General features: G+C 35.4%; 2 protein-coding genes across 39 annotated transcripts in view; one reads left to right on the forward strand and one right to left on the reverse strand.

Annotated features, from left to right (window-relative positions):
- LOC118276673 (ryanodine receptor) overlaps nt 1–27,681 on the forward strand; it is a 186,386-nt gene that overhangs the window by 132,188 nt on the left and 26,517 nt on the right. For 16 of the 37 annotated variants that reach the window (XM_050699832.1, XM_050699830.1, XM_050699836.1 and 13 more), the window contains 26 exons: nt 141–270; nt 668–816; nt 1,620–1,768; nt 2,352–2,514; nt 2,868–3,063; nt 3,546–3,620; nt 4,050–4,267; nt 4,734–4,871; nt 6,171–6,188; nt 7,129–7,285; nt 7,758–8,083; nt 9,443–9,597; nt 10,406–10,583; nt 10,987–11,122; nt 16,905–17,029; nt 17,745–17,865; nt 18,330–18,519; nt 19,047–19,296; nt 19,461–19,605; nt 20,017–20,129; nt 20,624–20,695; nt 23,084–23,257; nt 24,417–24,644; nt 25,161–25,273; nt 26,586–26,679; nt 27,188–27,316. In XM_050699832.1, the coding sequence (XP_050555789.1) occupies nt 141–270; nt 668–816; nt 1,620–1,768; nt 2,352–2,514; nt 2,868–3,063; nt 3,546–3,620; nt 4,050–4,267; nt 4,734–4,871; nt 6,171–6,188; nt 7,129–7,285; nt 7,758–8,083; nt 9,443–9,597; nt 10,406–10,583; nt 10,987–11,122; nt 16,905–17,029; nt 17,745–17,865; nt 18,330–18,519; nt 19,047–19,296; nt 19,461–19,605; nt 20,017–20,129; nt 20,624–20,695; nt 23,084–23,257; nt 24,417–24,644; nt 25,161–25,273; nt 26,586–26,679; nt 27,188–27,316 (3,942 nt within the window). The remainder of the gene's footprint in view (nt 1–140; nt 271–667; nt 817–1,619; nt 1,769–2,351; nt 2,515–2,867; nt 3,064–3,545; nt 3,621–4,049; nt 4,268–4,733; nt 4,872–6,170; nt 6,189–7,128; nt 7,286–7,757; nt 8,084–9,442; nt 9,598–10,405; nt 10,584–10,986; nt 11,123–16,904; nt 17,030–17,744; nt 17,866–18,329; nt 18,520–19,046; nt 19,297–19,460; nt 19,606–20,016; nt 20,130–20,623; nt 20,696–23,083; nt 23,258–24,416; nt 24,645–25,160; nt 25,274–26,585; nt 26,680–27,187; nt 27,317–27,681) is intronic. The other 21 variants (XM_050699838.1, XM_050699864.1, XM_050699833.1 and 18 more) reach the window with 3 other exon arrangements.
- LOC118276674 (uncharacterized) lies at nt 11,476–16,344 on the reverse strand. 2 transcript variants are annotated; one of them, XM_035595102.2, is made up of 6 exons: nt 16,155–16,344; nt 14,501–15,793; nt 13,966–14,100; nt 12,933–13,074; nt 12,528–12,604; nt 11,476–12,155 (listed from the first exon to the last, which is right to left on the reverse strand). In XM_035595102.2, the coding sequence occupies exons 1-6, from the start codon at nt 16,197–16,199 to the stop codon at nt 11,796–11,798; spliced, it is 2,052 nt and encodes a 683-aa protein (XP_035450995.1). In that variant the 5' UTR covers nt 16,200–16,344; the 3' UTR covers nt 11,476–11,795. The 2 variants fall into 2 exon arrangements, with proteins under 2 accessions (XP_035450995.1, XP_035450993.1); XM_035595100.2 differs by lacking the exon at nt 12,933–13,074 and adding an exon at nt 13,457–13,622 and having other exon boundaries at nt 11,477–12,155; nt 16,155–16,343.

Genomic DNA, 27,681 nt, shown 5'->3' on the forward strand with positions numbered 1-27,681 from the left:
AACAACTGTGCAAAGCGCTGTGTCTTTACTAAGGACGGTGATTTTATTTTTGTTAGTCAGTAAAAGCTAAGTCCTTTCCACCAGGCTCTAACTATCTTTAGATTATTTCAACCGTATTAACTATTTCATTCTAATTTTAGGGCAAGAACGAGTCCCTCCGAGCCCGCGCTATCCTCCGTTCCCTAGTACCCCTGGAGGACCTGCAGGGAGTGCTCAGTCTGAGGTTCACACTCAACAACCCTGCTGCCGGAGAGGAGAGACCTAAGTCTGGTAAATATTGACTACAAAATGTTTATATTTTTTCTTTCTTTATTGTGTTAGTAGTGTTTACATGATTTTTTTTTTTTGCTCTAGACTCACAAATTATGCAAGTCACGATTTTATCCCTAAAGGGGTAGGCAGAGGTGCACATGTCGGCACATTTTTCACTATTTGTGTTATAAGTCTCATGTAATAGGGGGTGAGCCTATTGCCATATACTGTGCTACTACTGAGAAATGTTTGGCCCAATAATATTAAGCCCGACCCAGGCATCGAACACGACATCCCTTGTCCGGCAGTCGCACTTGTAACCACTCGACCAACGAGGCAGTCTCACAATCAATATGACATAATGCTATGTAACTTTTTAACGACATTTAACGACTTCTCCATGTTTCTCCAACAGACATGCCATCGGGTCTGATCCCCGGCCACAAGCAGAGCGTGGGCCTGTTCCTGGAGCGAGTGTACGGCATCGAGACACAGGAACTGTTCTACAAACTGCTCGAGGAAGCATTCCTACCTGATCTCAGGGCTGCTACTATGCTGGATAGGGTGAGTTTTGAAACATACCTATAACTCAATACTGTAAAACGGGGTGAATAGGGATGGACAGGTGAATAGGGACAGAAGAGGGGTGAATAGATACTATGAAGAATTTCTCTATACCTATTCACCCCTCTTCTGTCCCTATTCACCTCTCGTTCCCTATTCACCCCTTTTTACGATACTAACAAAGAATCATCACTTTTTAATCCCATAGGTAATTTGCCATGTAACAGCCACTTTTCACAAGTAGTTTTAAGAGTCCCATGTAAGTTTGTAAGACAAAGTGGGTGAAGCGGCTAGCAGAAGCTAGTCTTCTATAGTATGGAGATCACTCATATGATTTAAATGAAACTACAAGTAATACTCGTCCACAGAAACATAATTCAACTAAATATTTCAATGAAAACCGACAATTTAAAAATTAAAATTTTCAAACTATATTAATAATGAAATTAATCAAGTATTAAATTCTGCGGGATTAGCTTTATGTTCCTTGACCTTGACCACAAAAGAGCTGTAATGTTGTAAGGTTGACTAGGAATGTTACGGGCATGTGACGTGGCTGTTATAATACCGTATTTGCAAAGACTGTTCAAATTAGCTCAAAGATAATAATTCACTTTTTGGCTTGACTACTGGGCCTGTAACGATCATTTTTCGTATACTGTCAGCCAGAATGATAACAAACATGTGGTTTAAATTAAGTCATAATTTTTCTTATATTGTCAGCCAAATATGTGGTTTAAATTATGTCATTAGAGGTCTGTCCACACGATGTATAAATCTTAAAATGCTCTCTACTTCACCAGAACGACGGCTGCGAATCGGACATGGCTCTCTCGATGAACCGCTACATCGGCAACTCGATCCTGCCGCTGCTGATCAAACACGCGTACTTCTACAACGAAGCTGAGAACTACGCCAGTCTATTGGACGCTACGTTGCATACTGTTTATAGGTAAGTAGAATACAAAATACGACCTACAAACCTTCAAGAAAAGAGCGTACTCCTTTTTAAGTCTTTGACTGCCAATAGAAAACTGTTGAAGGCAAATCCTCCGCTAAACCACGGCGTTCAATGTTTTAAAGGCAATTGTGGATGTCCATTGGGGGCGCTGATCGCTTACCATCAGCTGACCCGTCTGCTCGTTTGCCTCCTATTTCATAAAAAAAAGAAGAAATAATGTTCCTTTAAAAAAGTATTTATAGACTAACGGAGGACTATTCAGCATTGCCCAAGGATACCTGTACCATCAAAGGAGATATACAACTGCCTCCGAGGCCTTTTGGGTGGGGAGATTGTTTTCCTGTTACCCCTGCGTAAATAAATATTATAGAGTCATACAAGATATATTCGTTACTTGTCTCAAAACATAAATTTCTTTAGAAAAAAAAAGAGCATAAAACTTTAATTTGGTGTCCAGCCCATTCCATAACACCATCAAAGTTAAAACTAAACCTCAAAAAACATAAAAAAAAATCTAAGCCATATAAGTATAAACCTTACTCTCCTTAACATAAAATGCACTTTTCCTCACCAGGTTATCCAAGAACCGCATGTTAACCAAAGGCCAACGTGAGGCAGTGTCCGACTTCCTGGTCGCCCTGACATCGGCCATGCAGCCTTCCATGTTGCTGAAACTTCTCAGGAAACTGACTGTGGACGTGTCCAAGCTTTCCGAGTACACGACTGTCGCTCTTAGGGTGAGTTGTTTAAGGCGTATATTTGCTTGGCTAGGTGTTTTTGAAGTGGTAGAAAGAAATCTACTACGCTTCTATAATCACAATTAAAAGAAAGATTTTTATAAGACTCGTTCCAGAAAATTGTGGCGATAAAAAAAATCTTACTTAAAATTCTGATTCAAGAATCGAACTCGAGACCCTTCACAGTTGCACTTTAACTACATTACATACATACGACGTTCATCAGGCAATCTTATTTTGTAATACAAAAAAACAAATCAACATCAATCAGCTGTTTATTTTTAAAATTCTCAACTAATTTCAAGCCACACCGGGGCTCACAATAACCAAACTAATTACCCGATACATTTCAGCTTCTAACCCTTCACTACGAACGTTGTGCCAAGTACTACGGCAGTACAGGAGCCGGCCAGGGTGTGTACGGTGCATCATCAGACGAGGAGAAGAGGCTCACCATGATGCTGTTCTCTAATATCTTCGATTCCCTCAGCAAGATGGACTATGAACCTGAACTCTTTGGCAAGGCGTTGCCTTGTTTGATTGCTATTGGTATGTATAAAATTGGTTTATTAAATGCCTCAATATCTTATACTTAATTTTAGAACTTGAGAGGGGTAATTTACCATGTTTACCTATTTGTATGAGTTTCCGATTAACAACAAGTTCTAATATTAGTGTTAGTTACCATGTCAGTTTAAAAACTTACATCTTATACTTAATCTGAGGAGAAGTGAGACAACCCCAACAAAAGTGATATTAACCACTTACTAAGGCTGTTTTGATCACTTGTGTTATATAAATGTAAGAGACTAAGTTAAATGTTAAAGAAAGTTTTTTTTTTATAATTATTGTAATTTGGTAAAATGTCCATAATATGTTACTGTTTCATGCGAAATTCAAAGAATATGTTAAAATTTAATAAGCCTTTCCTTCTATTTTGTTTGTTAAAAAATGCTGCCCCACACTATGATTTTCTCCTGTGTCGTGGGTGCGTTTACAAACATACAAGATATGTATTATTTGACTTTCAGGATGTGCTTTACCACCCGACTATTCGCTGTCCAAGAACTACGACGATGAATTCTACGGCAAAGAACAAGTAGCTGGTAAGTAAAATCGAATTAAGTTTTTGCTGGCGCTCCAATGTAACCAAAGCCACTTTAGTTAAAGTCGAGTCAAAGGCAAATCATTTATTCTAATTAAACCATAAATTGGTACTTGTGACTTTTGTCTGTCAGTTTGTGCGTCAGTAAGACTATATGTGTCTAAAGTGTAGCTTCGAATGGAGAAAAACGAGCAAGTAACTCAAATCGGTACTCTTTTTAAAAAAAATAATACATGTTTACAATTCCTCTAAAGTCTAATACATTCTATACTGTCAAAGTCAAAATCAAAGTATTTTTATTTCAATTAAACCATAAACTGACACATTTGAAACGTCAAAATAGTTATCCGTCAGTGAAGCTTAATATTCACCCCCAAAAAGTAATTTCCTACAAAGAAACTAAACATTAACACTTATTCCTAAATTCCAGGTGACCTAGACAATCCTCAGTACGATCCTCAGCCGATCAACACATCATCAGTAGCTCTGAACAACGACTTGAACACAATAGTCCAGAAATTCTCTGAACATTACCACGACGCCTGGGCTTCTAGGAAGATCGAGAACGGATGGGTCTATGGGGAAGGATGGTCTGATAGCCAGAAGACTCATCCACGACTGAAGCCGTATAATATGCTTAATGATTATGTGAGTAGAGTTTAATCTTGATTGGGGGCTTATTAAATAAATTGTGTAAAATGACGTCGTTTCCACAAAGGTTTAAGTTATAAAAATGCCATTATTGAGAATTTTTTAATGTATAAAACCAGATATTTCGAGTACTATGTCTAACTAAAGGGTTGACGATGTAAGAATAATTTAACTTAAATTATTCACGTCGAATATCCGAGAGAACCTCTACTAGTTTCAAGTTAGACCAGGACTCATATTAATGAGTTGTGTAGTATCATTCCACGCATAATATCGACAGTTGAGAGGCTAATTGATTTAAGAGATATATTTGCGATATTGAGTTATATATACATCATTCGATGGAGAAAAAATCTATGATTCCGAATATGTATATAAATTAATATCACAAAAAAGATCACTTCAATCAATTATCCTTTCAACCATCGATATCATGTTTTATCTTCTTTTATGATAATTACAGGAAAAAGAGCGTTACAAGGAACCAGTGCGAGAGTCTTTGAAAGCCCTTCTAGCCATCGGATGGTCAGTGGAACATTCAGAAGTGGATATACCCAGCACCAACCGTAGTTCTATGAGGCGGCAGTCCAAATCGGGAGGCGTAAGTTGTATACCATAGTATGATTATAAACTTAATTGTTTTGGTGTAAGGTTGAAAATCTATTGAAGAAAACGTGATTTGTTTTTTGGTTAGTTAAGCTGTGCGATTGGTAACTTTATGGTCTTGGCATAAGGTTTAAAGTTCTTTCAAGAAATTTCAGTAATGGTGAGATCAAATAGGTTATTTAATGTAAACTTCTGTCTCCATAATTTGTTGCGTGAACAGCTGTTCTCAACGGATCTATAAATATATATTTTTTATGGAACAAGCCGGTAAACGAGCAAACGGATCACCTGATGGTAAGCAATTGCCGCTGCCCATGGACTCTTGTAACACCAGAGGTGTTACAAGTGTATTACCGGCCTTTTGGGGGTTGTTGGGGAATCGGGGATTGGTAAAGGGGAGAATTGGGCCTCCTGTAACCTCACTCACACAACGAAACACAACAAGCGTTGTTTCACGTCGGTTTTCTGCAAGGCCGTGATATCACTCCGATCGAGCCGGCCCATTCGTGCCGAATCATGGCTCTCCCACACTTATTATGTAAATTAACTATAAATATGAATAAATAAATATTGTTATTGCGCATGCTCCCCAAAGGACGATAAACCCAAGGAAACTCCGGTATACCTTCGCTTTAATTGTATTCTTTATAAAACTATGTTTATAAACACCAAATATTTGTTTGTACGCACTTATTGATTGGCATGGGAAGCATTTTTCCATTTTTACGCATTTTGAAAATGATAAATTATACAAGTTTCGAAGTTTGAACACTTATTACTTATTTTAGTCATCCTATTAAGTATTGAAGTTTTTGAATTAATTTAATGTCTTTTTAATTTGAATTACAAGCCAATTGCAATGATAGGATTCATAACCCTGTAACCGCCCAGTTAAATATAAATTACCGTGCCCCTAGCACGTGGCTACAAACCAAAAATAATATATCGACACTAAATAAGGAGGAGCAATTATGCATGATCTCTGTCGTAGCAATACGACATGAGCGACAGGGACACGGAAATATGTGTCGTATATATGGTTAAAGGGTTAAAAGATTAAAATGGAAAAATGCGTTTTATCACAACAAAAATTAAACAATTTTATTAAATTGCACAACCTTGCAATAACCACTCATTCGTTCAATTAACGATACTGAATAAAACAAATGAACTATTGAACGGTCTACTAGTTCAATGAACGAATGAGTGAATGAATGAATGACCTTGTACATTTCACGTTGCTTTTTTCACCCACCTGAATTGTATGTTATTTTCATATCCCCGCAACGCACAGCGCCCTCCCGATATTGTGGTGAGTTTTAGTACTAATTTGATTTAAGGATACGACGTTTTTTGGTTTAGTTAGAGTAAATTAGAATTAGTTTTAGTGTAGTTTTAGTTTAGAAAATTGGCTTGGTATTTGAATTTAACAATTTGTTGCCAAGCGTGATATATGTATGTACGTAAAGTATTTCATATTACTGCATTTTGCAAGTATGGTATTAGCGGTAGAATTTAGTAGCAAGTCATGAAAACTATATGTAGTAGTTTAGTTTTATAATCATACATACTCATAAATACTTTTACATTATCATTTTACTTGTATATTTATGTTTATTTTATTTTTATATTTATAAAATTTATCTTTCTTTGATCGCTCCTTCTAGCCATATAGCAATTAGTATGTGGTTAGTAGCGGGAAATATATATTTTTAGTATTACTTGCCTATTAAAACCTTCGCTACAAATTTTTCTTGCTTTTCTCTCACGCGCTTATTTTCACTTTCCACACCTATGCACTTACTAACATAAATACATTATGTAAATAAATAATAGACAAAATATACTAATTTCATGGGAGGAAAATATGTACTTATGTATTCGTAACATAAAAATGTCTTTTAAAAATACAACAATTGTTCATCATATAGGATGACTTGTTATTAGTGAACGATATTTAAACATGTGATTGTACTCATGATTACAAACAACTTTCCCAAATTAACAAAATTTCACACGCACGTACTTTCGCTTGATCAGCAGTTTATTAATAATTAATTAAATTTTGTTTTAATTAATTTAATTAATTAATTAAAAAGAATTTGGGAAAGTTGTTTGTAATCATGAGTACAATCACGTGTTTAAATATCGTTCAATAATTACCAGTCACCCTATATACAACTATTCATAATTATAAATAAACACATGATAAAATGTCAATCAGTCCTTTCTCACCTCATCCCCTTCAACAGACGGACTCAGCAACCCCCTTCAACTACAACCCGCACCCGGTGGACATGACCAACTTAACGCTATCGAGAGAGATGCAGAACATGGCAGAACGGCTGGCTGACAACGCCCACGATATCTGGGCCAAGAAGAAGAAGGAGGAGCTTGTTACTAATGGAGGTGAGGTTTTAAATTATGTACTACTATTCTGATCTAAGAAAGAAAAATCATCATTTATTTCAGACGTTAAAACAAGAGACAAGCACAGAATACGTAGTAATAATAGTAACTAATAGGTTAGGGACCTTATATTATTATTAGTTATAGAAGAATTGCATTAAGACTTAGTAAACTTTTGATTTTTTAATATACTTAGGAAACGTCATCAGTAATTTACTGTACAAGCGGTAATCCTAGACTTCTCTCTCGAGAAATCTCTTACTCTACGACAAAAATCACAAATCTGATATACCGAACAGTACAGAGCAGAAATTGGACGTAGATATCGAACCTAAATCTTTTTGTCAGTTCTATAGTTTTAACCACAGCGTACCGCTTGAAGCCAGCTAAGTTAAATACGACAAAGTCTCTTCCGTAATAAGCCAAGGTTAAATCCAAATAATTTTATTATATTTGCCATTTTTATTCGCAGGAGGCATCCACCCGCAACTCGTTCCCTACGATCTCTTAACAGACAAAGAAAAGAAGAAAGACAGAGAGAGATCGCAAGAGTTCCTCAAATACTTACAATACCAAGGTTATAAACTACACAGGCCAAGTAAAGCACCACAGAGTGATACGGAACAGACCACTACGGGCGTAGCAATAGAGCTCAGATTCGCGTACTCTTTACTAGAGAAGTTGATCCAGTACATAGATAGAGCTACTATTAATATGAAGCTCTTGAAACCCTCTACTACGTTCAGTAGAAGAACTAGTTTTAAAACTAGTACGAGGGATATTAAGTTCTTTTCTAAGGTGAGTAAGATTGATTTTTGTTTGTTTTTAAAAGTTTTATTTGTTTGTTGATAGGTAGTACTCATAAGGATAGAGAATTGTTGAAATTATAATCTGAATATTTTACCTAGTTTTATGTAGAAACTTAGAATCTTGTCTGTCTTCACTTTTTATAGTATTTCTTTAATTTATTTTCTATAACTTAACTTACTTTAAGCAACTATAAGATAAAATCTAGAATTTAAAAGAGATAAAAAACATTCGTAGTTTTATAGTCTGAATTTTGAACCTAACTCAAGTTAACTGCATTTGAACAACTTTTAAGGTTTGTATTGTCGTAGAATTTCTTTACAAGGTTTTTATAACATATGTGATTATTTAAGAATACTTTAAGTAATTGTATTTGTCTGTGTTAATTTCCAAGCAACACAAATCGGAACTAAAGTACTTCAAGAAGGTACATACATGTTTTAGAACGTGACCACGCCCAGATTTCATGTGCATTTTATTTTATATTCATTTGCACCGACATAAAGGTTATTTTTGCTCGGCAAAAGTCTTGAGATGGAATATTGTGTTGCATAGATATTTATGAATATGTGCTGCATATAGGCTGCTTGCATATACCATTATACATTGAATGATAAAATTAAATGCAATTTATACATAATACCTAATATTCTTTGAATGAACGAATGAATAATTGAATGAACGACTGAGTGATGGACTGTATAATTGATTGAATGACTGTATCACTGAATGTATGACCCAATTATACAATCATTCACTCAATTATACAGAATTATACAGAATTGAGTGAATGACTGTAAATTATAATTTAATGAATAACTGAATAATTGAATGAATCACTGTATAATTTAATGAACGACTGAGTGAATTAATAGAAAAAAATAAATTATTAATCTTAATAGTCATTAGAATAATAGAATAGAGCATGTTGACGTTGTCCCGTAGACAAATAGTTTGGAATGAAATGTGTAGTAGACAAAAATGACAGGTCCGAAGAGGCTAATCTCATAATCAGATAATCTGAAAATTCCCAAATTGAAAAAACCGACTTAAACCGCAATTTAATTCAAATACCCAAGTTTTTTTAAATAAAAAGGGAAAATTATCCTTTCCATTTTTGCATACCTACCTACCTATTGCAAATGCTATGTGCACACAGCTAGTTCTATTAAACAGAAAAACTACCGCTTAGTTACTAAAACAGTAATAAATCACATTCCAATAATATACACCAAACACTGCATTAACATACGAACAAAACGTACCAAAACCTGCCCCACAAAGCAAGCTACTTTCACCAAGCGAAAATAAACCCTAAAGCTCTTTATAACAAGGTTTACATTCCCACAGGTGGTGCTGCCTCTAATGGAGAAGTATTTCTCGACACATAGGAACTACTTCATAGCAGTAGCGACTGCTACCAACAATGTCGGCGCTGCTAGTTTGAAGGAGAAGGAGATGGTTGCAGCTCTATTCTGTAAACTGGCCAGTTTGTTGAGATCTAGGTTTGTATATTTTATTTTCTTTATTTTCTTCTTCTGCGAGAGGGATGGAGCTATACAACCTTCATAGCTCCGTCCCTCTCGCACTGCTCAGTGATCGACCATTCTGACACAATTGTAATAGCAGACTAAGGCCCCTGGACTGCTGGTATACAAGACACAATAGAAAATGCATTGTGTCTCGCGTGGATCTGCGTTCCGGCATACCATGGGTTAGTTGTAATCTCCGACTCTTAAGATTTTCTCCTGTACCTGCTCTGTTCACTTACCTATCACACCTAGTCTGCGAATAAAAATTTGTGGATCACACAAAATTATTCTGTGCAGAAATTCAACCCGCGATACAATGCAGAACTGCTAGTCGCGTTAGCAGTTCTGTAAGATTTTCTCCTGTTTCGAATGTGAGTCCCTTTGGGACTTAAAATTAGTACAGGTTCTCTTAAATATTTTACGAGTGTAATTGCAAATAAGTTTAAAATGAATATAAATATAAAAGAGTTGGATAAAGTAATATTGAGAGCTTGTAGGTTTTACCTACGTTGCCCTACACTAGGATTTTCTCCTGTGTCGTTGGTGCGTTTACAAACCTAGCCTCCTAACAATAATCTGTGGAACACACAAAGATTTGTTTCGTGCGGGAATCGAACACATTGCACGGCAGCCCGTTGCCCAGTCATCGCGCCAACCGCGAAGTCTTATCTTTATCTTTTCTCGATTTCAAAATTTATTCAAGAGTCGAGAGTACCTGTATAAAGAAGCAGATGCCAGAACCAAAAGGTATCCTAAAATTAAACTAAAATTTGGTCTTCAGGCTCGCAGCTTTCGGTCCTGATGTCCGCATCACCGTCCGTTGTCTCCAAGTGCTGGTGAAAGGTATCGACGCCAAGTCCCTGGTGAAGAACTGCCCCGAGTTCATCCGCACATCCATGTTGACCTTCTTCAACAATGTCGCTGATGATGTAGGGCATACCATCATGAATCTTCAGGATGTAAGTGCTTTTGGATTTTTTTTTACTATATTTTAAAACGCTCCATTTTCCATAGGATTTTCTTTCTTTTTGTAGTTTGGTAATTAGGTATTTACTAAAATGTTTCTAAGAGAAAATCAAACATTAATCTCGACTTTGTAGTATCACTAAGAATTACAAAATTTTCGTAATCTAACGGGACTTTACATGACCTAGGAGTCCTTCGGAGACTTTATACCTAACAGTGTGTTGCGATTGACTAAAGAAATAACAGAAATCACTCAAATTTTACCTACTACTATACTACCTTCATCATCCTATCCTATTGAAATCGGTAAAAATAGGAAAACGACGCACTATACTTACTAACTTAGAAACCGAAATATATTCTTCTTTAAAAGCATTAATTTTCTCTTCATTTTAGGGTAAATACGCACATCTGCGAGGCACCCACTTGAAGACGTCCACATCACTTGGCTACATCAACGGAGTCCTCCTACCAATACTGACGGCCAAGTTCGATCACTTGGCCAACTGCGAGTACGGGGCTGATTTACTATGTAAGTATTACCAATATTGGGGGCCAATGTTGGTAGAATATTTGAAGGGTTAGATAATCCACATGTTTGACTAATATTTGTGACCAATGTTTGTAAAAGATTTAAAGGAGATGACGAACATAACTGATTGATTGAATATATAACAATAACTGATTGATTGACGATATAACAAAAGTTATTTTATAATTATATATACAAACGTTGGAAAGTCTAAACTTAAAGTTTTATTTTACGCGGTAATCCTTGCAAGGTATCCTATTGGTCTTTTGGTAAAGGATATTAAATGAAGGATCAATGTTACGCAGGGTTAATCATTACTGTTTTGAAAGTAAAAGACATGTAAAATCAACAATGTATAACTATTTTATTGTTACTTCTATATCTACAAACTAATTTATCAATTCTTCTTCCAAACTTGGAAAGACCATTTTTAATCTCCATCCTTTTGACTACTACATGAGACACGAATGAGTTACCGTATTTTTGCTTACCAAATGGCGGAAATGTAGAAAGAGATTTTTTGTCCAATCACTGCTGCTACAAAAATTTAACGTCCAATGGCGTGACATTAGCTAATTCCCTATTGGACGAAGCCGAGATGTTTGCACTAGCGCCATATATTGATCAAAATCCCTTAATCGTGTCTCAAGAAGGTCTTAAATCAATTCGCCGATTACTCACTCTCCGATTCACCCGAATCATCAGTGCCTGAATCATCATCATCACTATCACTACCACTGTCGCTGCCACTGCCACTACCCTTCTTCTTCGAAGTACTAGAGTAAGCTATCCTACATTTAGCCTTACAATTTCTTCTCAAATTCTTCTTCAACTTCTTCCCGCATTCAAATTTGACACATGTGGCATTTTGAGCGTAATTGCAAGCTGTGGTACATTTACCTCGGGATAGTTTCTGACAGGCCTTCTCGTAACGATCTCTCAGTAAGTTTAGTTCGATATCATTGCCTTTTGAATTCACGTTGCTTGCATTTATTGTACCTTTGTTTGGGAGTAGGTGTCGTCTAAGTTCAGACTGTGGAAGGAAATATTTTAGAACATTTTAGTGTGGGAGGGCCATGCATCGCTACGAATGGGCAGGCTCGATTGGGGTGATACTATGGCCTCACAGAAAACCGATATGAAACTACGCTTGCGTTGTGTGATTGAGGTTACCGGATTCCCAAACCCTAACTCCTGGTGTTTCCGGTGTCCATGGGCGGTGGCAATTGCTTAGGCATCAGGTGATCCGTCAGCAGGTTTACCGTTTTCTGTAAGGCATCACTCCGGTTGAGCCGAAGCCAATAAGTGCCGAAGCATTGCTCACACACACTTGGTGCCGATTGGCGGTAAAGTCATTTGGGGGAGCGAAAATTGGATAATACTATTTACGAAGAATTAGCCTTACCAGTCCGGTACCAGTTTGTGGCTGACAGGCTACTGCTAGATAGCCTTCTCTTGTTATATCCACATGAAGACCGTCGGCTGAAAAAATAATTTAGGTGCATTGGATTATATCGTGAGTCAAGAAGCTTCAAAAGAAAGAAGTGCGAATTCCCACACTGTAGAAAGTAAATTAGTTAAACTAAATTAATCCACGCATACACAAAATAACTCAATTTGTAATGTGTCATAATAATAACGTTTTCTTATATCCTCGGAAGCGTAAACAAAAATCGACCATGTAGGATAATATAGTTTTCACAAAAGCGACCTTAAATACATATAACCAGTATCTCAAAATTGAGTGACAAAGCTGGGGTCTTTGTTCAAATATGGACGTTATTGCAAAAAACAAGAAAATAGTTCTCACGGTTTAATTTTCGCAAATCAACGCCTGGAGTGCCTTCAAACACCTTGTCACATGCACTTTTGTAACGTTTTTTGAAACACGACTTTATTTCGCTCTTACATTGGACCGCTCTACAGGAATATTTTATTGTAGCTTTACATGCCTTTAACAGAGAAAAAATGCATTTAGAACAATTATTTTGATGCTACGTCCATAACTGAACAAAGGCCTAGCGAACATTATTTTAGCTCTGTCACATAAGTTACCGATAATGTCAACCAAAATTCAAGGTCACTATAATAAAAAAGGGCTGTTGAGGTAGAATTTACCCCAAAAATGGCATCAACTTTACATGTAATTTGAAACACAGTTTTAGGGCAAATTCAACTCAACACGAACCAACTATCCTCTTTCATATAAAGAGGAATTCGCTTCGTCAAATACATAATTTTTTTCTATGTGTGCGATGTTTGAATTTACCCTTAAAACATTTATGTTTTTGGGGCTTAACCCGATCTATAAAGTGTAAACTAAAAGATTCTCACGGCTCTCTCCAGCTCGAAATGCGTGCTTTTTATCACTATCACAATCTTCTTTCTTGTCTACAAATTCCTTGATACAACCAGTTCTAGAACTTCTTTGGAATATTTCTTTTAAGTCAGACTTGCAATGAGTTGTTTTGCAGGATGTCACATAAACTTTTTTGCATGCCTTGAAATGAATTAATCAAAACTTGTCAAACATTCGATCCGAATATGTCCCAAAACTACGAACTTTGATTAAAAGATGGCCTACAATATCTTATTTTAGTCACAAATCTCCTACCAAGCGTTGAGAGGCCTTTGTTCAGATGTAGACGTTGCCTGATTGATAATGATACACAATAAAGTCAACAAGAACTGCTGTAGTAGTCAGTAAAACGAGATTTCGGATCAATTTGACTAATGTGGTCAATGTGACCAATGGACAATGGTTTGGTTTCTGTCACAACGGGACTACTAATATAACTAGCAAAAACTAAACTACGAGGCATACGTTTTCAAAAACCACTTACCCGATAACATTTCCGAACCACAAGCTTGAGACAGGCGTCCCCATAGGCTTGGCGTAGCACACTGGTTTTAAACATGTCTTTAGTCAACGCATCGTCATCATCGCTTATATCTGAAGACGTGTCTCCTTGATTTTTCTGTAAAATAATATTAAAATACAAATTGAAAAGCTAGATTTTCGACTGTTGTATAATCATATCGTGCAAATGTTTAAGTGTGGGAGAACCACGGCCTCACAGAAAACCGACGTGAAAAAACAACAACCCTTAAATTCCTAAACTTTCCTTTTGGGGAAAAGGCAGGCAACTTGTAATTTGTTTCGGGTATCCATGGGTGGCGGTGATTGCTTACCATCAGCGTTTACCAGCTTATACCATAAAAAAATTAACGGTTATATGGCAAATTGGTCAGACCCTTTTACATTGAACTCATAGCATAAATAAAGAGGAAGAAATAATTTGGGGGGTCCTCGAAAGAATTTTCTCTACTGACATCGGTGTTAAACTTATGAGCTTACGATATTATACAAATGTGAACCTGAGCAGATTTATTATCCACATGAGTCCTTAACGTAGCTGTTTCAATTTGAGATACTGCAATGTTATTCACAGTTTTGAGTTTTTTATTTATATGAATGCTTTCATCATCGTCGGTCAAAACATATTTTTCTTCTGAAGCCGTAGCGTGACCAAATTCTTTTGAATAAATAGGATGTTCCTGATTTCCTGGTCTTTTGAGGGCTTCTTTATGAGATAAATTTCCTGTACCTCTTGGATTTTCTGATTCTCTGTGTCTATTACTTGGGTTGTCTGGACTCTTTATAATATCTGCATTCCTTGGACTCGCATAATTTCTTTGGTTATCTGGATCATTTGGATCTTCTGTAGTTACCTTTCTGAATTTATCTACATTCCTTGGCATTTCTTGTTTTACTAAATACTTTGAATTTAGTTGATTTCTTTCTTTATCTGCATCCCGTTGCTTCTCTACGTCTTTTGAATTTTCTGGATTTACACCTATTTGTATTTCTACATCTAGCGGTTTTCCTAGACCGTCGATAGAATAAGAATGTAATTTATTTATTACGATACTAGAAATATTTCTATCATTCACATTCTGTGGTCTCACATTACTATTTAACTCGTCCTTATTAAGTATATCTTTCGTATCATACTTCGGATTTAATTTCATAGAATTGTCGTCAACTGTCTGTTCACCCATTGTTTTTGGCTCTTTGTCTGTTTTATCTCTCACTTTCTTTTGAGTGTTAATGAAAATTATTTTTGTATTTTGAGATTCTTTACTTTTATCTTCTTTACTGTGTAAGTTAGGATGTATTACTGGCTGTCTTTGCGGTATACTTGCTGCGAGTGTATCTGTAGCTGCTTTTTTAACATTTCTTGACTCTTCTAGTTGTTTGAGTTTTTTAACATCTCTTTGTATAATTTTTTCCATGTCAGAAGAATCTGATAAAGCCGTGGGATCGTACGCTGTCGTTTTTTTTATAACCGTTTTATCAGTCCTACCTTTGGTGGTTTTATCTATTTCGGTGTCTGATAGTATCATTCGTGTACCTGCCTGTTTATGCACGTAAGGTGTAGGTGTCTTTGGCTTTTTGATATTTTGAGATGAGTGCTCAGTGTCCCCTTGACTTGACAATTCTGGTCTATCAAAATTCTCTTGAGATATGTATACTTTTTGTAATTGTTCATAATTATTGATAAGCTCTTGTAATACGTTGTTGACCCGTGAAATGTTTTTAATGACGTCAGCGAATATTGTTTCTATTTTGTCTGGTTCTGCCTTTTTTACTTCTGTATTGTCGGAAGCCTAAAAGTGCAATATTTGGTTAGTTTGTGTTTTAATGGTACTGTGCCATTTATATAGCACTGCTAATTGCTATAGGGTTGTAAGTTTAAGTCATATTTCCACCAAAAAAAATGTTTCATTAAATTCTAATGATTAAGTTAATCAAGTGCTGTAATGCTGTAGGTTGTCTAGGGATGTTACGGACATGTGTCGGTTGCAATGCCGTATTTGTAAAGATTGTTCAAATTAGATCAAAAAGAAAAATGCAGGCCTATTGCGCCCATTTTTCGTATGTTGTCATCCAAGACGATAACAAATATGTGGTTTAAATTAATTCCCATTGAGTATAATAACGTTAAAATAAATTAAATCAAATAATTACCAGAACAACCAAGAAACACACAAAGAGCGCACTGTAAAACAACATTTAAAAATAATATTTTTTACACGATAAACGAAATTGTTTTCAGACGTCGTCGTCACGTTTTATCGATCATTTCGCAATGTTTCAAATGCTTTCCGAATAATATGACTTTTCTGATGTAGCCTTGTGAGCAGCACAACAAATATATTTATACTTTTATTTTATTGATTTATTTACACCTAATGACATTTAATATAATTTTATGACCATTATACATAAAACTTTTTACATTACATTTATATATACTTATTGAGGTAATTATTTATTTATTCCTGTCATAATATCTCTTCTTGACAATAAGTTTAAAAGTATTGTCTATGTTACATGATGTAATATTTGGGAATTTGCTAAAAAAATGGTTTATTTTATGACAAAAAAATATTGTAACCGTCTACGATACGTCAAGCGTATCATCGGTCGTACTAACGTAAAATCGGTTGAGTGTGAACGGTCAATTGTTTTTCTATACATTTGTCTGTTGTGGCATTACGCGACCGATAATACACGACGCATGTTTCTTTTTTATGAAATATGGGGCAAACGAGCTTACGTGTCCCCTGATGGTAAGCAATCAACAACGCCCATATAAACCCGCAACACCAAAGGACGCACAAGTGCTGTGCCAGCCTTTTAAAAAGGATTTCGCTGTTCCGTCAGATATGAACCGATCCCAAGTTCTACATTAATTCATTCTGTTATTGTCTCCAGTGGATGAGATTCAAGTGGCCTCATACAAGATGCTGGGTTCACTGTACGCGTTGGGCACTGACGCATCCCTCACACACGACAGAAAATATCTCAAGACTGAAATCGAGAGGCACAAACCGGCTTTGGTAAGTTTTCCTTCTGAGTTGTCAAGTCAATGGGGGTAATGATGACGGGGTATGAAAATTAAATATCTATTTAGTCCGTCAGTTAGCTAGGTAATGACAAAACAGTACACACGTATTTTTTATTTTATCGTATAAGAAAACAATATTTACATAAAACGAGTCAAAGTTTTGGAGCGGGAACTAACTTCGTCACTATTGAGTGTAAAGCGTATTCAAAAGTGACGTCACGATATTTCAAATCAGTATATATCGTCGAAAATAAAAAATACGTGTCTAACGTTTTAAAATAGTCTACCAGACGGACATTAAAATAAAAATTAGTCATTCTCCCTATTATCTGAGAAACATGTTTTTAATCCTGTGAAAAGAAAAATAAAATATTTAATGATAAAAAGTGTCATTCTGTCAGTCTGTCCTCTAGTGAAACTATTTGCTCCTTCCAAAATGAAGATTTCTATGGAGGAAAATGAACAAGAGAAAGTCCATACTTACTCTTTTTTAATCAGTGTCTATTTCTTCTCCATAGGAATCTACACTTTGGAACATACATTTTTAATATTATTATATTTGCTTCCTGGTCTATTTGTAATAAATAATGTTGACTTTGATTTTATCACCATCCAACTCTTGGTGAAGCTAAATGTTATTTCTCTCTTATTTGTTGACACACTTTCTCAACACTTAAGATAATTAACATGGTATATGACATGTCCAGGGTTCGTGTCTCGGAGCGTTCAGCTCGACATTCCCCGTGGCGTTCTTGGAGCCCCACTTGAACAAACACAATCAGTTCTCCTTGCTGAACAGGATCGCTGACCACTCTTTGGAGGCTCAAGGTAAGTCTGAAAGGCATTTGCGAATTTAAAGACTATTGGAGATAAACTCTCCTAGGTACTTCCAAATTACACCAGGACCGATATAATGTCCTGAAAATACAGCATTTAGCAACATACTGCATAGTTGGCGCGGTGGCTGGGCAACCGGCTGCCGCGTAACGTGTAGCGGGTTTGATTCCCGTATGGAGCAAGACTTTGTGTGATTCGCAAATTGTTGTTTCATGTCTGGGTATGTTTGTAAACGCACCCAGGAGAAAATCCTAGTGTGGGGCAAAGTATAAAATAAAATAGTCTCACTCTTTGTGACCTATTTACATTCAGACCTTTTATTTAACTGACAAAAACTCAATATTACATTAGTGTGTCTCGATATAATTTTTAAAAAGCAAACTACTACTTTTTTCTGAAGAACTCATTATCCCAGCCAGCCATCATAGAACTAAATTTAAACTCTATGTTTCTAGACATAATGCAGAAAATGGAACAGTGCATGCCGACGCTAGAAACTATTCTGGGTGAAGTAGACCAGTTCGTGGAATCAGACAAGACTTACAATGAAGCTCCTCATATTATCGACGTGGTGCTACCTTTACTCTGCTCTTATCTGCCATTCTGGTGGGCACAGGGACCTGATAATGTCACTCCTACTGGAGGGTAAGTGGAGAAACTTGTACACCCATTAAATAGGATAGGAATTAATGACTATCATAATAAAGTTAGTATGGATATTTGAAGACCATCCAACAATGAAGAATTTTATACACTCCCAAAAATATGTGGATACACTCTCTATAGAAGGTTTAAACGCTTTCGATAAGTAATAAATTGTGGAACATTGATGATCAGATGAATCTGGTAAATTCTGCCAACATACAATAGCTGAGAAAGCATGAGATGTGTAACTATGACTAAAATTAAAAGATTTTGTTTAATTTAATTGGTAATGGTTTAAAAGGTAATTTAGCATTTGATTAGTCTTCAATCACACTAATATTATAAATGTGAATGTTTGGACTTTTTATCCACGGGAAGATGGGCGAAGCCGCTGGCAGAAGCTAGAATGAAATATTTATATAACGCTCAAAATAGTGACAGTCATAACCTAAGATACAGTAACTTATTCAGTACCACAAAAACTCTTTTATATAAAAGAAAAATCCAACAATTCTTCATTCTTCCAGCAACCACGTAACAATGGTGACAGCAGAACATATGAACCAACTTCTAAAGAACGTTCTCAAGCTCATCAAGAAGAATATAGGCAACGAGAACGCTCCATGGATGACGCGCATAGCTACCTATACGCAGCAGATCATCATCAACAGCTCAGAGGAACTACTCCGGGACTCCTTCCTTCCTCTCGCTGAGAGGGTCCGAAAGAGGACCGATAATATGTTCCATAAGGAGGAGAGCTTGAGAGGGTTTATTAAGGTAAGTTTATTTATGGAATAGGAGGCAATTGAGTAGATGAATAACCTGATGGTAAGCGATCAGCGTCGGCTATGGACACCCACAACACCAGAGGAGTTTCAGGAGTGTTGCCGGGCCGGTATTTTAAAAAGGAACGATGTATAAATTATATAATTCTCTTCCAGTCATCAACTGACGACACATCTCAAGTAGAATCTCAAATCCAAGAAGACTGGCAGCTATTGGTTCGCGACATATATTCCTTCTACCCACTCCTCATCAAATACGTGGACTTGCAAAGAAATCATTGGCTCAGGAACAACGTGCCAGGTATGGAAAATTTATTTGTTGATTGATCAATCGATTGGTAGATTTGTCAATCATTTGGCAGATTTGTCAATCAGACCCTACTGATTGACTTCTTCAGTAAACATCGTTAAATCTATTTGTTGATTGATCAATCGATTGGTAGATTGATTAATCAATTGGCAGATTTGTCAATCATCAGGGCAGCTCTTCAGTCAAAAATCATTAAATTATTTTGGCTTTTCAATACAATAAAATATAAAGTTTGTTTTTTATTTTACGATATTCTTATAGTGTAAGTATAGACGTTTAGTAAGTTGGAAACTACCTAAGTTTCCAACTCAATATATTTTTTTTTTTTTTTGCTAGATTCATTACCATATATTCGTGGATATGTCAATCAATCGTTAATAAAATAATTTCTGTTTTATGCAGAGGCGGAAGAGCTTTACAACCACGTAGCTGAAATTTTCAACATCTGGTCCAAGAGTCAGTACTTCCTGAAAGAGGAGCAGAACTTCATATCAGCCAATGAGATTGATAACATGGTAAGTCATCATTCAATTTAAAATTGTGTAGAGTCTAAAACACGGGTTTTTTCGCCTAAAGGACTGAGTTCTTTCTACGGTTCATTACGGTGAATAGTAGTAAAAATGTTAAGTTTCGATCTCCAGGTTCAATATTGATCGTGATATAATGTTTTATACATTACAATATTGTAATTGTGTGAATGTCATATATGTACAAGATTCTAAGAATTTATAATAAGAATAAGTAAGCAAACAAAACTATGTTATCTCAGTTACAGAGTTTTATGCGTTTAAAATTCCTTTGCTTTTTCAGTTATAGACCTATGATAATAAATCGAAAGAATAAATCCCAGATAAAGAGAATTGATTTTTCTTACTAATAGAGTTAATTCAGTGCCAATGTGTTGGGACTTCAGTATGAGTTCCAGTTGTGAAGGTTTCTCACTTATCAAGGTAACTTACAAAGTTTCACTGTACCGTTTGTATCTAACAAATATTTCTTTGTGAAACAGGTACTGATTATGCCAACAGCAACTAGAAGGGTAACAGCAGTCGTAGACGGTACTCCACAAGCCGGTGGCAAGGTATTTTTATTCTATAGATAATTCTTTACAAATGATAATTATATTTTGACACATTTACACAAAATAATTTAATATAAAAATGAATAATTAATTTACTGCTTTGCTAACAGTAATACAGTGATATGATTAATATTTTTAAAAGATTAAATTGAAACTTTAAAGCGATGTCTAATCGAAAAACTATTTAAATTTAAATACCAACACTTAACATTATTATTAAAAAAAATGGAACACGTGCGTGTCTTCAGGTTTGAACATTTAATTACCTTTAACTATTATTTTAACTTTCATGAAACATACTAAATTAATTATTATGTTAGTGGCTTACTCGTGTACTACGTGTACAAACTCGACTAGTTTCAAGCCATGCTAGAGGCTTATATTATTCATGAGCAGAATTTCGCGACAATCGCGGTTTCGTGTATTTGAGGAGGTGATTTAAGGATAAAAATTGCCAGTCTGTCTGTCAGTCCTCTAAGTGAAACTATTTGCTATAATAGAAGGGCGTTTTTTATTTATTTTACCTATTGTAACATGTTCAAACCTGCAGTCACCTATAAAACATATAACCAATTGCTAAATTAATTGATTGACAGTACTAATACACAGTGACTTAATTACCTCTAGATGAAAGCAGTAGTAAGTATTCAAGAGACATTGATTCGTCAATATGAGGATCAAGATGAAATACAGGTTTTGGATCACGTGTACAATATTATATACTGATCTATTCTTTACTTTATCTGTCCTCGAGAACAGGGATGATGACTCAGTCAACAACTCAATTATTTTGACCTGGCCCAATTTTATACAGCCTGATTTTTGAAATAAAGAAAACTTTTTACAAGAAAAACGCTGACTTTACTGAAGAAAGACGGTTAAAAAAAACATTAAAAGGATCAAAATGACTTTTTTAACCAATATTCTTCTGTGAAGTTGGTTATATTTTTTTGTAAAAAGTTTATTTATTTAAAAATGGAATGATTCAATGATACCTAACTCTCAAAAAAAATTTGGAAGGTGATAACAAAATCACGCTGTATACAGTATGGAGATAACTCATATGACTTAAATGAAACTACAAGTCGTTTACGTCCACAGAAACATAATATAATTAAATAATTCTACGGAAATTAAGAAATTGAAAGTTTCAAACGAAATAAATAATTAATTTAATCTTGAAATAATTAAAAGTACACGTGCCGCGGCTGTTATAATGGCGTATTTGTAAAGAGGGCTCAAAGAGAAGAATATACTTTTTGGCTTAACTACTGGGGCTATTTTCCTCATTTTTCATGATAATAATTATGTGGTTTAAGTTAAGTCATAAGAGGTTTCCCCATACGGTATAAGAGTACCTAAAAATAACAGTACTCTTATTAAAATTTTAAATTTAGTATTTATCTAGTTAAAATAAGAAGTTATAACGTCACATCTATGATCATAATAATACGAAAATCATAGAAATGTGTCGTTTTCGGTATTTCATAAAAGTACTCTTGACTGGTTGTTATCATCCCGTCTATCAACTTTATGATTGATACATCAATGATTGATCAATCGTTTAATAGATTGTGTACTGTACATTTTTACACACAGACTGTTATTTTTTTCTTTTTATGTCTTTCCTTGTCTGAATTTGTGTAAGAATCTGTAATGTTTATTCTTACTTCATTGTCCATGTTTATTTTACTTCTGTATTGTTTTATTTCTTTATTATTCTCGTGTTTTCTCTTTTACATCTTGAATTTTAATTTACTCTCAGACATTTTTAAATCTTTTGTTGTTTTATTTGACTTTTATACATAAATTACAATCAATCCATTAGATTACAAGTTACAATATAAAGATTTGACCCTTTGCAGTGTGTGAAAAGACAATTCTAGTTAAAACAGAAATTGAGAGTAGTATTGTGTAATGTGCAGGCAAAAGTACTACTTACATACTAGACGTTAAAGTACTTTTTGAAGTGTGATATAAAGTCTAGTCATTGCAGAACAAGATTGTATTTGGTTTATCGAAACATCAGTTGATTAATTTTTTAGATACTTACATTTAATTTAAAGTTCATACATAATTTAAATTTATATAGATCAGATACATATTTCATAGCTGAAAGTAGTTATTCAAAACGATATTCAACTGCATCATTATATCAAAAATGGATACCAACAACAGCTAACGTTTAATAAAAACGTTGTTAACTTTGCAAATTACTAAATTTGCATTGTAAACGCCAAATAAATGATTGAATAAAAAACATTTTTAAACATTTTGCTTGAGACAGTATTTTAAATATTCCAAATTTGTAAAAGAAAACCGTTGTTGTTGGCATTCCAATAAAATTTACTTCAACTACTAACAATAATCTTATTACAAAAAATACAGAAAAAGAAGAAGCACCGTGACAAGAAGCGAGATAAAGACAAGGAAGTCCAGGCTTCTCTGATGGTGGCCTGTCTCAAGAGACTTCTGCCCGTAGGCCTGAATCTCTTCGCAGGACGAGAACAGGAACTGGTACAACATTGTAAAGACAGGTTCCTGAAGGTAGGAACACTCAAGGTAATCACCATCCTCATTAATACCATCTTCTTTAAGTTAATTTTTAATTTAGAGACTGATCAATTATATTTTTATACCGTATTGTTGAAGTTGGGGGTAGAAAATTGATTGTAGAGTATAGATACTTATTTTAAGTATTCAAATTCCAAAATCTCTACTGAAGTTCATATTGAAAGATTAAACAATTTTACCCAACTGGTAAAATGACTTTAAATTATGAGTTTTTAATAACTTTAATTTAGTTGATTTATGGAGCAACTAGCCTGTTTAGCCAACTAACTAATTTGGCAACTAGTCCATATTGCGTATTTAAATAATTTACTTTTCACAATTTATATTGTAAGTCCCATGTAATAGGTGGTGAGCCTATTGCCATATACCAGGCACATAACATGGCATAATATATAATATACATCTGCCTTTACGACGATTAAATAGTTTTAACTAATGTTGTCTTCAGGTTTTTAAACTTAACCTTTAATAATTTGTGGTGTAAGTATATTTGATCAGTACCTATTCAATTTTATTTAATATTATTTTTTCTTCGACAGCCATGCATTTAACATGCACTACCCTGGCTTATATAGACTCTTATTGCACTATATGTATACTTGCAAACCGCATTATCTCTTATAGTAAATAGCTTATTCGTAAGCAATTGGAGCTATAATATATTAGCTAGTAAATAATTGGGCTACTAAGGACTCAATGTATAACTAGCGCCACCAGCTGGGAACTAAATCGAAAATTAAAAAGACCAAGGAAACTGAAGACCGACTCAAATTATAAATTAGGAAAAATATTGAGAATTGTATATCATGGCACCACGACCATTTATAGTCCGATCAAAATAGACATTTCAAATTAACAAAAATACCAGAATGTTTTTTGCATACATGGTGTTTATGAAGACTTGACTCAAGCAATTTGTCTCAATTAGACATAATATTAAACCACTATTATAATCTATTATGACCGGACTATCATAGCAGTACTACATACATTGTAAAATCAGCTAGCTAAGCTTCACACCTGGCACAGCAAACCCACAAATTACTGCACCCCTTTCCACGAGCCAAAGTCCACCCCACTTATTTAATTCTAAGCCCACCATACTTGCGACAATTTAATTAACAAATATGGATTAATAAAATTACAGAAAATGTCTGAACAAGATGTAGCAGAGTTTGCGAAAACACAATTGACATTACCAGACAAGATTGACCCGGCTGATGAGATGTCCTGGCAACATTACTTGTACAGCAAACTTGGGTCTAAGAGTAAAACGAATATTACTGTTGAGACAGCCGAGAACAAAGCTAAAATAATTGATGACACCGTGGAAAGGATTGTTGCTATGAGCAAAGTACTGTTTGGATTGCATATGGTAAGTAAATTAATTCATTAATTTACGATTATGTGTCTCTTGGTTGATTTTGAATGAGTTTATGAAAAAAAGACAAATCTGATTCTATTCGTTGATTGATGATTGATGAATGTACAATTTAATTTTAAGATTGTAGATTGATTGAAAGGTTTAGATTGAAAAAGGTAATAAATTGAACAGTCTCGTTTATCAAGAGAAATTAAAACAGTGCAGTAGATTTTAAAATTGATTAATTTTTGGGCAGTTTTGTTTAAGCCAATATAAATTAAAACAGTCTCCATTTTAAAATGTGAATCAAAATGGCTATTAGATCATTATTCAAAGCGAAAATAGTATAGTTTGGAATCTTAACCTAACCTAACGTTAACCGCCACGTCGGTCACTGATGACCGACGCTTAGCGGAGGATTTGCCTTCAACAGTTTTCTTTCAGCAGTTAATGCTGTAAGAGACATAAAAACTTGGTTTTAATAAAACTCAGAATAACAATTTAAACATACATTTTACCCTACAATAGATTGATCATCCACAACAAATGAGTAAGAACGTGTACCGCTCAGTGGTATCCATCCAACGTAAGCGAGCCGTCATCGCTTGCTTCAGGCAAACGTCGCTACATTCTCTGCCGAGGTCTTTATCGAGTGGATAGCGTGATGTTGTCGTGTGTTAAGTTGTGATTCTAACCTTAGTGTGATGTAATAATTAACAGGAGCAAGTTTAAATTGCGTTAATTAGTTTTCCAGCCATATTATATAATAATTTACTAACTGAAAGTGACTTGGAAAATATGAGACTTGTTTTAGCATGATTTTTCTTCATACGTGCCTCGATATGCATTGGTTGTTTTGAATGCTTTGTTTTGAATCCAATGACTTCTCCCGCCTTGGGCTGGGCGAGAGGGAGTGTCAGAGATCTTACATTCAAAACAACCCGAATTGCAGATTACCTAGCGGCTAACTACCTCTGGCTGGAAAAGCTGGAGTAGGAACGGGGTCGTTTTTAGTGAGTAAGAGTCTGATACTTTCTCTCGCCTCGCCCAAGGTGGGAGTAGTGATTGAATTAATTTTCTCCCCCAAAAAAAAGGATGGTACTTTTACCTGCGTGTTATCTTTACTTTATAAATTAAATTTATAAATTGTAAAGAAAGTCAAACAATGTTACATTGCTAACCGAATTTTGTTTTTGCTTTTAACTATAAAAAGTTGTACGTAAGTATGATTGCGCATGCTGCCTTTGGAATGGACTAGGCGACGAAGCCGCGACAGCGCTCCGATGTTTGGAAGCGAGTGCTTTGTGCCGCTAGAAAGAGAGCGGCGATAGCCTGTCTCCGTTCCATACATCTTTATAAGATGAGTCGGTAGGTTTATACTAAAGAAATAAAAAAAAAATTAAGCCAAGCCAATTGTAACTAAACGTTATGAAGGCTAGGTAACTCGACTAGTTTCGAGCCACACCAGGGGCCCATAACATCGTCGAACATAATTTAAACTTTAATGAACTACATCTATGTATGTGCATGATGTTTTTAAATAAGCTAATCAATAAGGGTGTTTGTCCACCAGAGATGTGCTATGCTGTGTTGTTTTGGATGCGTTTGGCTTCCATCAATCATAATCATTAGTACACATAGCTTACCACTGGTGGAAACGGACTCAGCTAAGCTATGTTTTTTATTTTAAAAAATGCGTGCTATGCAAGGTTTCCCTGCTATCGTTACATCGCATACACAAACATGAGCATCTTCCTCGCATAGCTATATAGCTGAGTATAATCAGTCACATAGTTTCACAGCTTATCTATTAGCATTTTCGTAGTATAGCTACATAGCACAACTCTGGTGGAAAAGCACGCAAATTACTGGATTGTATTAAACCAGCTAATAACCGATTCACATTTATATTCTATCATTGCAATATAAGTTATATTTTTTATTTTCCAACAGACACCGAGCGTGTAATATATTCGCTCGAACATACTACGAGCTCTGGCTCGAAGAGGAGAATGTTGGCCAAGAAGTTATGATCGAAGATCTTACGGTAAGTGAACACACAGTAAAGGTCCGCGTCCACAGGCCCGCATCGTAAGCATCGCATGCAACGGATTTTAGTTTGTCTCGTATTGACACTCATACAACTGCGTCCACTAATCCGCATCGTACGGACCGCATCATCGGCAATGCCTACATGCGATGCGTACTGATGACGTCATACGGAATGCGTACGATGCGTACGATGGGAGCTTGTGGACGCTTACCTTAAAGAAGAATAGTTTGTCTGTTCGCTTTATTGTAATACTATTTTTGAGGATGTTGATTTCTGGATCTAGTTGTCCTAATTTGATTATTCATTTTAAATTTTATAGTTCTATTTTTAAAGACATGTAGACTATATTAGCGGAAAACTGTAGTACCGAGTATTGGTAGTAAAATAATACTAAACAAAAAGAAACAACAGTAGATTTATTTCCAGTTTGTACAAAAACATAAGTTAATCTGATCTTATAAATTAATTTGTTAGTTTAATATTGTCCTAATACGTTTTCCAGCAATCGTTCGAAGATGCTGAGCTCAAGAAGAGTGACGGTGAGGAGGAGGGAGAGAAGCCGGACCCTCTGACGCAGCTGGTCACCACCTTCTGCAGGGGGGCCATGACTGAGAGGTCCGGGGCGTTGCAGGTACGACACATTATATGTTTGGTGGAGAAAAGACAGACAGAATGCATTCAAATTCAACAAACCAGCAGAAGGGAGACCCAATTCTCATACCGAAACTAGCAGAAGGGAGACCTTCTGCTTGTTTCGGTTCGGTTCCCGGGTCGGGCAAAGTATTACTGGATTTTTTTTTTAGTTTTTCGAAAATTTCTCTGTAGTATCACGGAGTCTGAAATTGTATATTATATCAATAGGCTGGGCTGGCCCTTATTACATATGACTTAAAACACTAATGGTGAAAAATGGGTGTACATTGTATAGTGGCATTACGTGCCGTAATGTACACCTCTGCCTTCGGGAATAAAAAACAGGACGATACAAAAAAAAGA

Source organism: Spodoptera frugiperda, chromosome 17 (assembly GCF_023101765.2).
Source record: "Spodoptera frugiperda isolate SF20-4 chromosome 17, AGI-APGP_CSIRO_Sfru_2.0, whole genome shotgun sequence".
Taxonomy (NCBI): domain Eukaryota; kingdom Metazoa; phylum Arthropoda; class Insecta; order Lepidoptera; family Noctuidae; genus Spodoptera; species Spodoptera frugiperda.